This window comes from Rhinopithecus roxellana, chromosome 16 (assembly GCF_007565055.1).
Source record: "Rhinopithecus roxellana isolate Shanxi Qingling chromosome 16, ASM756505v1, whole genome shotgun sequence".
Taxonomy (NCBI): Eukaryota; Metazoa; Chordata; class Mammalia; order Primates; family Cercopithecidae; genus Rhinopithecus; species Rhinopithecus roxellana.
In genome coordinates, this window is record NC_044564.1 from 88,212,819 (window position 1) to 88,225,409 (window position 12,591).

At 40.8% G+C, this 12,591-nt stretch overlaps 1 protein-coding gene across 1 annotated transcript; it reads left to right on the plus strand.

Annotated features, from left to right (window-relative positions):
- The first annotated feature begins 220 nt into the window (after positions 1 to 220).
- Positions 221 to 10,642, plus strand: LOC115893895. The gene is made up of 3 exons (XM_030919187.1): positions 221 to 1,023; positions 5,647 to 5,686; positions 10,602 to 10,642. Exons 1-2 carry the CDS (start codon positions 221 to 223, stop codon positions 5,684 to 5,686), a joined length of 843 nt encoding a protein of 280 aa, XP_030775047.1. The 3' UTR covers positions 10,602 to 10,642.
- The last annotated feature ends 1,949 nt before the right edge of the window (positions 10,643 to 12,591 follow it).

Consider the following 12,591-nt stretch of genomic DNA (forward strand, 5'->3'; position numbering starts at 1 on the left):
TCAAGCCGTCCAGCTGTCAGCCAGGCCTGGCCTGGGGCAGTGTGGGCCGCCATGTGGTCGCTCACGTTTTCACTCTTTCGTCCCTAGAGGACCTGCCTCTATCCTTTGGCCCTTGTGCTAGAGCACTCAGCTGTCTCAGGCTGTATGACTGCAGAAAATCACGTTTCAAGAGAATAAATCTGTAAGATTTTATGGTGAATGAATTTTTCAACCTCTTTGGATGACCGCAAGGTCCACGCTGATCCCAGAGGCATTTACTCACCCACGTAGTGTGGTGACTGCAGTGACGGAGGCTTGCTGGTCCCAGAATAATGTCCGCTTGCTCTGTTACATCCCACAACTGATTCTCAGGGCTTGGGGGCTGGAAAATGCTCGGCAGGAGGCAGCGGCCGCTGCGGCGCTGGGCTGGAGAGAAGGCGGCGGCGTAAGGGTCCAGCGGCGCTGGAGACTGGGGGGTGGGGGCGGAGCAGCCAAGGCAGGCTCGTGCTGGGCCCAGCGCGGGCTCCAGGCTGCGCAAGCGAGGTACCCGGGTCCCCGCCTCCGCCCCGCCTCAGCCGACGCCCCCGAGCCACGGAGGGGAAAGCGGCCGCGGGCCCGGGCCTGGGCCTGTGAGCTCCGAATCCTGCGCCTTCCTGCCGCCTCCGGGCTGGGGGCCTCCAGGGGCGCGGGGAGAGAACGGGGGTATGCAGGGACGCAACGGGGGTGTGCAGGGCCGCCTGGAGGTCCGCTGCCGCCTCCTCTCGGCTTCAGTCTGCAGGCAGCTCTTCCCCACCAGAGCGCGGGGCGCCCCCGGCCAGGCTCGCCTCTCCCGGCGCCCGCCTCGTTTGAAAACACGGCCTTTCCCACGCGCTTCCCGCCGGTTCCGCCCGCGCTGCGCTCCGCTCTTCGTTCCTCTGCTGGCCCTTCGCTCTCGGCGTCCCACACCATCTCCTTCCTCGTCGACGGCGTCCTCTTCTGCTCCCACCCCGGCCTCCCGCCTGCCTTCCAGCACCATCCCTTTCGGATGTCGTTCCTCACAGTGAAGTAAGCGTCAGCACCCCAAATCTACTGGGGGTCCATCAGCAGTACAGACTGGCCGGCTTTATGTGCTAGGTCGGCTCTTTAAATATATGCTTTAAACCTAACGGCCTCAAAAAAAATTGTATTATCAAACGTAGAGTGTGAAAATAACACTGAAATAATTTTTAAACTAAAAGGCTAGGCCAGGTGCGGTGGCTCACGCCTGTAATTCCAGCACTTTGGGAGGCCGAGGCAGGTGGATCACTTGAGGTCAGGAGTTCGAGACTAGCCTGGCCAACATGGTGAAACCCCTTTTCTACTAAAAATACAAAAATTAGTTGAGCATGGTCCCAGCTACTCGGGAGGCTGAGGCAGGAGAATCGTTTGAACCCGGGAGGCGGAGGTTGCAGTGAGCCGAGACTGCACCACTGCACTCCAGCCTGGGAGACTGTCTCAAAAAAAAGAAAAAAGAAAAGAAACAGAAACAGAAAAAAAAAAAAAAAAAGGGCTCAGCGACTGTTGGAAATCGTTTATTCATTTTTTTCAAAAGTGCATGGCCTCTCATATCGTATTTAGCAGATGTAGGACATTTGCCCATCTTACTTGGCAAAAATGCTTCTTAAGGATTTGATAGCGGCCCAAATTCATCAGTGTTTAAGTTTTTCTAAAACCAATTTGAAAACTTAAAAAAAAGAAGAAACATTATATGAATAACTAGGAAGCTGTTTCGACAGTCACTGTTAAAGAGCTTTTAAAATAGGCTCTACATGTTAACGTATGAAAAAGAAGTTGCCACGCTGTCTTGTAAGGGATTATTTAGAAATCTGAGTAGTCTTAGTGTTACGTAGCTGTTTTAGGAAAAACATTCTTTTTCCATTAACAAATGTTTACAACCACTGTGATGTGAGAATTATTCAGGTTCATTGTGGGATTAACACGGAAACTCTATTTGAGCCACCACATGGATGGAGTAAATGGTTCAGAGCAGATGGGGTAAGTCACAGTATGTAACATGCCATGGACACTGAATGTTAATTCATTTACATTCTGTGTTGTGCAACTGCAAAATTCCTGTTGTTGGCCTACTTTCATTCTTTTATGTTTTGAGGCAGAGTTTCATTCTTGTTGCCCAGGCTGAAGTGCAGTGCATGACCTCAGCTCACTGAAACCTCTGCCTCCCAGGTTCAAGTGATTCTCCTGCTTTAGTATCCCAAGTAGCTGGGATTACAGGCACCTGCCACCATGCCTGGCTAATTTTTGTATTTTTAGTTGAGACGGGGTTTCACCATGTTGGTCAGGCTGGTCTCCCTCTCCTGACCTCAGGTGATCCACCCCCGCTTGCCTTCCCAAAGTGCACCGTGCCTGGCCTAGCCTACTTTTAAATATAGCGTTTCTAAATAAATAATGAGACAAGTTATTCTAATTATTAGAACAGTCTTTTCCAAGTGTACAGGCCTTCTAAAAATATAATTGGCCAAGGTGGGTGGATCACAAGGTCGGGAGATCGAGATCATCTTGGCCAACATGGTAAAACCCCGTCTCTACTAAAAATACAGAAATTAGCCGGGTGTGGTGGCAGGCTCCTGTAGTCCCAGCTACTCAGGAGGCTGAGGCAGGAGAATCGCTTGAACCCAAGAGGCAGAGGTTGCAGTGAGCTGAGATCACGCCATTGCACTACAGGCTGGGCAACAAGAGCAAAACTCCATCTCAAAAAAATAAAAAAGAAAGAAAGAAATTGGCAGTGAGGTAGAGAAACAGCTGGATTGGTTACAGGTTGGCATTTGCCTTATTTGAACACAGTTTGAACACTTATCAGTGTATGAGTGGTTGAAGTATGGTCAAGACTCAGCTGTTGTTACAGGCACAGACTCCTAAATTAGGTTTTCAATCTTGTCTTCCTATTAAGCTACCTTACAGTTTGTCCACAAGAACCCAAATATAGAAGTACAGAGTCTTTCTCAGGCCATACTTAGTTTGCTTTTACAGAAGTGACAGCAGAGCTTTCAACACCTGTTTTCTTACCCTGGGTGTCTGGAATCTGGGAAGACTCCAGGAGTGGGTGAGAAGGCCTTTTCAGTTTGTCTGGTCCTGTCAGTAAATACTGTCTTATGTTAGTAAATCACAGTAATTACTAAATTCCTTGAGATCACATCGTCTGAAGGAAGGGTGTCGTGTTGAAATAGCTGTGCCTCCAAGAACAGCTGATTCACAGGTTGACAAGGTCAGAAAAAGTGGCTCTTGTTGAAAGTTATTTTTTCCTACAATGTACATTTTTTATGGTCTTTGGAATTAAAATGTGATGCTGATTGTCTCTGGGGAGTCTTGGAAGCGAACAGTTTGCCACGGTATCACTTAGTGATTGGGGACATTCATTAAAAAGAGGCTGAGCCAGTAGAAGAAAGATTGCAAATGTGCCTTTGTAAATGGGTTAGTAAACATTTCTTTTATTGCATATGATACTGGGAGTGAATGGTATTTTTTCCACACCCATGTGTATTAGTTATACATATAATCTATATTTCGTGACTATTTATATATTACATGTAACTCTTTTGAAGTATATTGTGACATTACCTAGCATAGAAAGTAAATAGTATAATTCTAACTCTAAAATTAAATTTTTAAAATGCAACATATGATATCTTATATTTTCTGCGAAATATGCCTTTTATAATTCACTGACCTTTAAGAAAAAGTAGTTAGCAAACAACTGATGGTATCAGAATAATAAAATTTTTTAAATTCCAAAATTCTGAAAGCAAAATTTATTCAAGTCATAGTATAAAATATAAAATCATGATTAGTGGTAAGATAATGTCTGGGAATACGGTATTTATTTCTGGATTTTCAGTCATTCTTCCCATTGTACCTGAGTATTTTTTTTTCCTTGGTGAACTAATTTCAGAGTTGGAATAAACTGAATACTGCTATTTATATTAGCAGCTGTTAAGTTTTATTGTAGAATGTATCTTGTACATTACATTAGCAAAATGGATGATTAAGAGGACTGACATTTCACTATCCTGTACTCAAACAGTGAAGGTAAAATAGAGGCTATTTGGGGAATATGTAATTGTTGTAGTTTGTAGCTGACTGTCCTATAGTTAGGAAAATGACAGAGCTTGTCATCAGTGTCTTGCAGCTGATCTAACAAGGATGGGCAAAGAAAAAGGTACCTGAACTTCACCATCTGTGTTGTTTCCTTGTTTGGTTGGTGATCTTTACTCACATCAATCCATTGGTTTTCATCTTTTGGACTAATTAATGTATGGCAATATCTTTGATTAGCCATTTTAGAACCTTTCTGCAAGTGACACATTTCTAGTCTAGGTGTGGTGGCTCATACCTGTTCCAACATTTTGGGAGGCCAAAGCAGGCAGATTGCTTGAGACAAGTCTGAGCAACATAGCAAGGCCCTGTGTCTACAAAAAATGAAGTGAGTCCAGCGTGGTAATGTGACCCTGTAGTCAGGCTGAGGTGAGAGGATGGCTTGAGCCAGGTAGGTCAAAGCTACAGGGAGCTGTGATCCCACCACTGCACTCCAGCCTGGGCAACAGAGGGAAACCCTATCTCTATTTTTTAAATATTTTGATGTGATTTAATCTCTTTGTATAGATTTGACTTAAGAAGATTGGACATTCCATGTATATTCCTTTTCTTAAAGACTATCTAGAAGACTAACGAGTGATTTGACCAGATAGTTGAATTGATGTTATAAAAAGAACCCTTTACTAAATTATTGATAATGTTCTGAAGTTTTTCAAAAGTGTAATCTATATACTGTAGATCTTTATTTCTCAGACTATTTAAAGATTAAAGATTTAATTTTTAGTAACATCTAGCCTACTAGTGTGAAAGGAAAACATCTTGGGCCCCCAAAATCACTAAGTTAGAGGAGAAATTCAAGCTGGGAACTGCTCAGGGCAAACCTGCCTCCCATGCTATTCAAAGTCATCTTCTGCTCACTGAGATAGATGCATATTCTGATTGCCTTCTTTAGAAAGGCTTCTCAGAAACTCCTGAGAATGCAACCATTTGTCTCTCACCTACCTGTGACCTGGAAGCCCCTCCCTGTTTCAAGTTGTCCCTGTCTTTCTGGACAGAACCAATGTATTTCTTACATATATTGATTGATGTCTCATGTCTCCCTAAAATATATAAAACCAAGCTGTGCCCCGACTACCTTGCGTACGTGTTGTCAGGACTTCCTGAGGCTGTGTCATGGGCATGTGTTCTCAACCTTGGCAAAATAAATTTTCTAAATTAACTGAGACCTGTCTCAAATTTTGGGGGCTCACATTTGGTAACCACGGAGGGATTCCGAATGGAGATGACCCTGACCTTTGGCAAATCTATCAGTGCTTGGTACCAGCATGAGCTAACTTTATGACTCATACCAATAGGAAAATTTGCTGAGGTCTGAGAGCACCACCTCCAGAAAATCTCTGCTCCTCCAAAATGTGGTTGAGATCTAAAGTTTATTTTGCTGTACAACTCCTCTTTTTTTGGAGTTTTACTTCCTTCCAACACGAGGAAGTCAAGGTTTTCCTGCGTCCGTAATGATGGAAGGCAGGCAACTCCTGTATGAAGTTTAAGCTTGCTTCCACAGAGAAGACGTGTTTATTTGTATTTTTTCCCTGCTTCTAGGATTGTGGAGAGCAGTCTTCAGCCTGAGACCCATCCCTAGGTAAGTAACTGAACTGGAGTTTTGTCTTGGCTAAAGTTAAGATTAACAACCAGCTGGTTTTAATTTCTCCTGACCATTAGAGTGTTCAGCGATCATATTGTTGTTGGTTTTTGTTGTTGTAGTTTGTTCTGGTCTGAAGTTGTTGTTTAAGAATCCTAATTCTAGTTGGGAGATGCATTCTAAAGGATCTTCTCTACTGCTCTCTCTCTCAAATTGAATCTTAATTCGGTTTGTCTGTGTGCATTTGCATAAGGAGCTGAACTGTTGTTTTCATACATTAATGAGAGACTGAATTTTCTCAGCTCCAAAGAGAAAGGGCATTTACTCCTCCCAGCTGAAAGGTGTCCCTGGGTGACGGGGGGCCTCGTGGGAGTGTCTAGGAGGTTAACCCCACCATGACATGCAGCAGCCCTGCGGGGAAATCTCCAACAAAAATTAATTTAAAAAATGGATCATCCAAGAAACGCATGTAAGGGCTGATCACCCACTGTTTTGAGCCCTCTCTGAGGTCACAGAGCTCTAGAGAAACAAACTGAAGCATGTAAGAAGGAGGAAACTGCAGCAGTGGCACACTGTGGAGTTCAGTGCACAAGCAGCACACATAAATCCACCACCCAAAAACCCTAGGCCACAGCTCAGTTCCTTTTCTTAAGAAGAAAAAAAAAAAAAAAGCAGGAAACAAATAATCTAAGAATGAGGAGAAAACAGGAGAATGACCCCCTTTTGAGTACTCCATAGGTTTTATGGCACCTCTACTTGCCAAAGTTTATGTAAAATCAGAATAATATGGTCTTCATGCACATTTACATCAAGGAAAAAGAGCCCTAAGGTCAACCTGCAAACTCTAGAGTTTCTAAGTCCTCTTTTTCTCTATTTTTTTCTTTTCTGGCTGCTCTAAATCTGCTGTTATTTTTTCTATTACGACAAAAACCACTATTTAGATCCAACAAGTTCTTTTTGCAAGCCAGTGAATTTGTATTTATCTCATGGCTAGAAGTTCTGAAGTAAAAGCTATAGGATCGTTGTATGTGTGTGTGTGTGTGTGTGTGTGTGTGTGTGTGTGTGTGTGTGTGTGTATTTAAAAGGCCTTTATAATTTCTGTAATTTTATGTTTAATTGGCAATTAAATGTGTTTTAACTTCCCTCTAGCACACCAAACTTTTTCTATCCATACCTTATAATATAAATTTTGCTATTTGACTTTCACCTGAGTTGCTTCCTTTAACAGGCAATTTCAAGACTATTTAGTTGATAACTCTCCAGGGTTATGAAACAGGTTATCAAGAATCTGAAAGTCTAAAATAGGAAAAAAAGAGGTTTTTATGAATCTATAAAATGTACTTCTGTTGGCATGCCTAGTATGTCTATGTATTTATGCATTGTGTACACAGTATTTCACTACTACAAAATATATAAGAGTACTCATTAATTGGCTTAAAAATGAAATAGAAGTGCTGAAATCCGATAGTAAAAAAGGAAGACTAGTCAAGTGCTTTTTCAAGTTTATGTAACTTAATTAAAATATTTAATAAATAAGCTAACTTTAAAATTATTGGCAAAGTAATCTTAGAAATGTCTTAAGAATTGCCAGTATACATTTTTGTTTGCATTTATTAATCAAGCAATTTCATACTATCCCTGCCAAATACTATAAGGTGTCAAAATTTGGCACAAGGGTTACAAAGCTATAAACCCAGCCCAAGACAGAGTGATCTTTGCTTGTGTAATCTTTAATAAATAAGACATTGATATTGGTTTAATGAAAATAGCTACATCTTGAATTATTTAGTAAAATTACCATAACTTATAATCTTGTGGCTTTAGGCAGTCTAGTCCACAGGCAGTAAGGAGGTGTGTTTTGGGAAAGGAAAAGGACTGTTAACATATTTGTTTCAAAGCTAAACTATAAACTAAATTCCTCCCAAAGTCCAGGAATGAACAAGGACAGCTTGGAGGTTAGAAGCAAGATGGACTCAGTCAGGTTATATATTTTTTTCACCGTCTCAGTTATAATTTTGAAATGGCAGTTTCATGGCTTTAAATCGTGACTATTGAAGTTTTCATAAGTAATCTAGCTAAACTAAGTAAATTATAGTTGTTTGTCTCTAACAGGGTAAATGTAATGTTATAACTACTTGTAGACAAACTTGTTATACTTTAGAAGCTAAAATTTCATTATTTGCGTATTTTCCAACAAATATATATTGTAGGAAAACATTCTTGCTAAAAAAACAGTATGTGTTTTTTAAAAAAAAGGTGAACAGTTTTATATAATACAAAGCTTGTTTATAGGTTATGTATAGGCTGGGTGCAGTGGCTCACGCCTGTAATCCTAGCACTTTGCGAGGCTGAAGTGGGCAGATCACCTGAGGTTGGGAGTTTGAGACCAGCCTGATCAACATGGAAAAACCTCGTCTCTACTGAAAATACAAAAAATTAGCTGGGTGTGGTAGTGCATGCCTGTCATCCCAGCTACTCGGGAGGCTGAGGCAGGAGAATCACTTGAACCCGGGAAGTAGAGGTTGCAATGAGCTGAGACTGCACCATTGCACTCCAGCCTGGGTAACAGGAGTGAAACTCCATCTCAAAAAAAAAAAAAAGGTTATGTATAAAACAAGGTAAAAGGAACCAGGAAATAAGAGAGATGTAAAGAAAGTTATAAAACTAAAGAGTTTCACTGGACACAATGGCTGATGTCTGTAATCCCAGAATTTTGAGAGGCCAAGGCAAATGGATCACTTGAGGTCAGGGGTTCGAGACCAGCCTGGCCAACATAGCAAAACCCCATCTCTACTAAAAATAGAAAAAAATTAGCCAGGTGTGATCATGCATGGCTGTAATCCCAGCTACTCGGGAGGCTGAAGTGGAAGAATTGCTTGAACCCCAGAGGCAGAGGTTGCAGTGAGCCGAGACTGTGCCACTACACTCCAGCCTGGACAACAGAGTGAGAATCCTTCTTAAATAAATAAATAAATAAGTGAAGAGATATTTTTGTGGGAAGAAAGCTTGAAAAGAAATAATTTTATATGAGAAAGAATCTTGTATGGTAAATTTAGTCCTAAAATAAAATGACTGGTTGTTTAAGAAAGAGGGATGTTCAAGACAAACCAAAAAGTCCAAGAATGTCATGAATGGTCAGTGTAAGTCACAATAAAAGAATTTATTTTAAAAAAACACACAAGAAAATTTATAAAGTCAGGCTGTCATATTGTCATTAAGTTTTGGTTTGCTTAGGAATAAAAACTGATGTTTAAATCTTTTTTTTTTTTTTTTTTTTTTTTTTTTTTGAGACGGAGTCTCACTCTGTCACCCAGGCTGGAGTGCAGTGGTGCAATCTTGGCTCACTGCAACCTCCATCTCCCATGTTCAGGCGATTCTCCTGCCTCAGCCTCCACAGTAGCTGTGACTACAGGCACATGCCACCATGTCCGGCTAATTTTTTGTATCTTTTTAGTAGAGATGGTGTTTTAAACATTTCAAATTACAAATTATGTATTTTTCTGACCTAATTAATCATTTAAGATATTAGGTTCCCTAAAGTCCAAAAATGACATAATTTGGCTTATTTTGGTGCAAAAATTATACAGGAAGCATTGTCAAACATGAAATGGTGTTTGGTTTTCTTTGGGCTGTATTTGTATAAATATGTTATTGGTATGTGTTCCAAAATTATGGGAAACTCCTATAATTCTGATATATCTTAGAGGACATTGTCAGTAATAATTATAATTATTATGTTAAATTATTGTGTGCCACAGAGATAACAAATTTCCTTGTCAATTGTGTCTTTGATTATGGCTGCCCTAAAACTTTTTGTCATGCATGGACAATTGTTGTCTTCCTTAGGTCCTCTTTAGAAAGTGGTTCTATAGGCCAGCTGTGGTGGCTTACGCCTGTAATCCCAGCACTTTGGGAGGCTGAGTGAGTGGATCATGAGGTCAGGAGATTGAGACCATCCTGGCTAATACGGTGAAACCCTGTCTGTACTAAAAATACAAAAAAATTAGCTGGGTGTGGTGGCAGGCGCCTGTAGTCCCAGCTATTTGGGAGGCTGAGGCAGGAGAATGGCATGAACCCAGGAGGCAGAGCTTACAGTGAGCTGAGATCTCCCCACTACACTCCAGCCTGGGTCACAGAGCAAGACTCTGTCTGGAAGGAAGGAAGGAAGGAAGGAAGGAAGGAAGAAAGGAAGGAAAAGAAAGAGGTTCTATAATCAGTTATAGAATTCTAACAGGTGTTCTTTGTTTTGTTCTTTGAGACAGAGTCTTGTTCTGTTGCCCAAGCTAGAGTGCAGTGGTGCAATCTCGGGTCACTGCAACCTCTGCCTCCTGTGTTCAAGTGATTCTCCTGCCTCAGCCTCCCGAGTAGCTGGGATTACAAGTGCTCACCATCAGACCTGGCAATTTTTGTATTTTTAGGAGAGACAGAGTTTCACCATGTTGGTCAGGCTGGTCTCCAACTCCTGACCCCAAGCAATCCACTTGCCTCAGCCTCCCATAGTGCTGGGATTACAGGCATGAGGCACTGCTCCCGGGCTCTAACAGGTGTTCTTAAATGTAGGTTTCTGACAACTTTGGAGGTTGTGACATTAGAATAGAGGGAAAAAACTTTCAGGACTTACATGAAGAACTGAAGTGTTCAGGAATATTAAGCAGAACAGGAGTTAACTGCATAAACTGAACTGATAGAAGACTAATATTTTCAACTTTTGCTTTAAGTGTTGCTAATCCTTTGTTTTGTTTTTTTTAGTCTTGAAACTTTTCTTTGAACAATCATATGTACAAAATTAGGAGCATATTTGTTTCTCTCTACCTGATTTCCCCAAAATCTGGAAACTATTTGTGAGTATTCTTAACTTATGGCAATACAGTTGTTTGCATAAATGCAATAAGAATCTTGTTTTCATTTGTAACAGGACGCAATTGGAGGAACTGGTTATTTTACCAAGGCTTTGACTGGAATGGTGTGCTCTCCTTTAAGGAATCAAACTTCACTTATGGAGCCAATAAAAGCCTTTGGTATTCTATGTTTTTGGTGCTATTTTGAAGAGCGTTAAAGACATGTTTATCTTCAAATGCGACATAATTTGTGTATGTGTGTGCACATGTGCAGAGTCTCCATTGCTTGGAATTGGATAGATTATATCCCTTGGTACCTTACTGTTGATTTGTACATAGCAGACAACTTGCATATATAACTGTGTATATTTTCAGCAACATAATAAGCATGCTCTAAATCTCCTAAACAAAAGCTTCACTGACAATAACTCACAGCTACCTTCTGGTCCTCTCCTTTCTTTCTTTTTCTTTTTTCTTTTTTTTTGAGATAAAGTCTCACACTGTCACCCAGGCTGGAGTGGAGTGGTGCAATCTTGGCTCAGTGCAACCTCTGCCTCCTGAGTTCCAGTGATTCTCCTGCCTCAGCCTCCCAAGTAGCTGGGATTACAGGCGCATGCCACCATACCTGCTAGTCTTTGTATTTTTAGTAGAGATGGGGTTTCACCATGTTGACCAGGCTGGTCTCAAACTCCTGACCTCATGTGAGTCACGCCGGCCTCCCAAAGTGCTGGGATTACAGGTGGGAGCCACTGTGCCTGGCCTTTATTTTACAGGTGGGAGCCACTGTGCCTTGCCTTTATTTCCAAATTTTTTATTGTGCTATTAAACATAAATTCATTCATATGATGTTGTACATTTTATAAGTGGTAACTAGATGTGCATCTGATTTATAGAGAACATTTTTCTCTTTCAATTTTGAAGATTTTTTGTGATATACCACATATACTTTGAATTTTTATGTAGTCAACTCTGATAAATTTCTATTTATGCTTTTGCTTGCTGTTTTTATTGCTACCAATGCCAAATTCTGATAGACATGAAAGTACATTTTTTCCAGGTTTTACGTCATTTCATTTTTTCATTGAATTAGCTCTAAATAGCTTAGCCACACACCTAGGGTGTGTTTAGTATTCTCTAGGCACTCAATCTCTGAATCCTCACAATGATACTAGGAATTGCTTACTCCTATTTGAGGCTTGAAGGAGTGAGTAGTCCAAGGTGGTGCAGCAAGTAAGCCATGAGGTAGAGATCTGAACCCAGATCTCATGTCTTCAGTCACCACTCTAAATGTATGGTGGAGGCATGGCTCTCACATTTTTTCTTTTCCTTTTTTTCCTAAACAGTTACACAATATTTCAGGAATTTTTACTGAATTTATTATTTGAAAAATTTTTTTATTTTATTCTAAGTTTTATAATTACTAGAGTCTGGTTTAAACCAGTGTCTTTCTGTTCCATTAATTTGTCTTTTGAATTTTCTGCCAAAATTGTGTGCTATATTACTTTAATTATGATAGTTTCATTAAATACTTTAATGACTGGTAGTATAATTTCTATTGATTACTCTTTCTTTTTCCCTAAATGTCTAGTCTCATTTCACCTATTTATTCTTCCAAATGAAACTTTCTTGAGTCACTTTGTCAAGGTACAGGAAAAATTCCTTTGGGATTTTGATTCCCAAACTTGATGTGTTAAAAAACTAAGTTCTTCTGATTCAGAAGCATGGAATGCCTCTCTTTTTATTCAGGTCTTCCTTGTGAATCTCTAAGTGAAGTTGTATTGTTTTCCTCCAACGGGTGCTGCATATTAGCAGTGCACAGAGGAGGCTGGTTTTCGCACTGGCGTTGTATAACCACAGTGCATTCTCATTCTCAGTTCAGTCTCTATGATGGTTCAGTCTCTATATTGTAACAAGTGTTTATTGAGCACCTACTATGTGCAGGCACATACCGCTGGGAATACAGTGGTGACCAAGACAAAGTTCCTGCTCTCATGGAGTTGACGTTCTAGATGGAGACATAGTCTGTATAGACAGAAACCACTCACTATGTCCTCATTGGGTGGCACT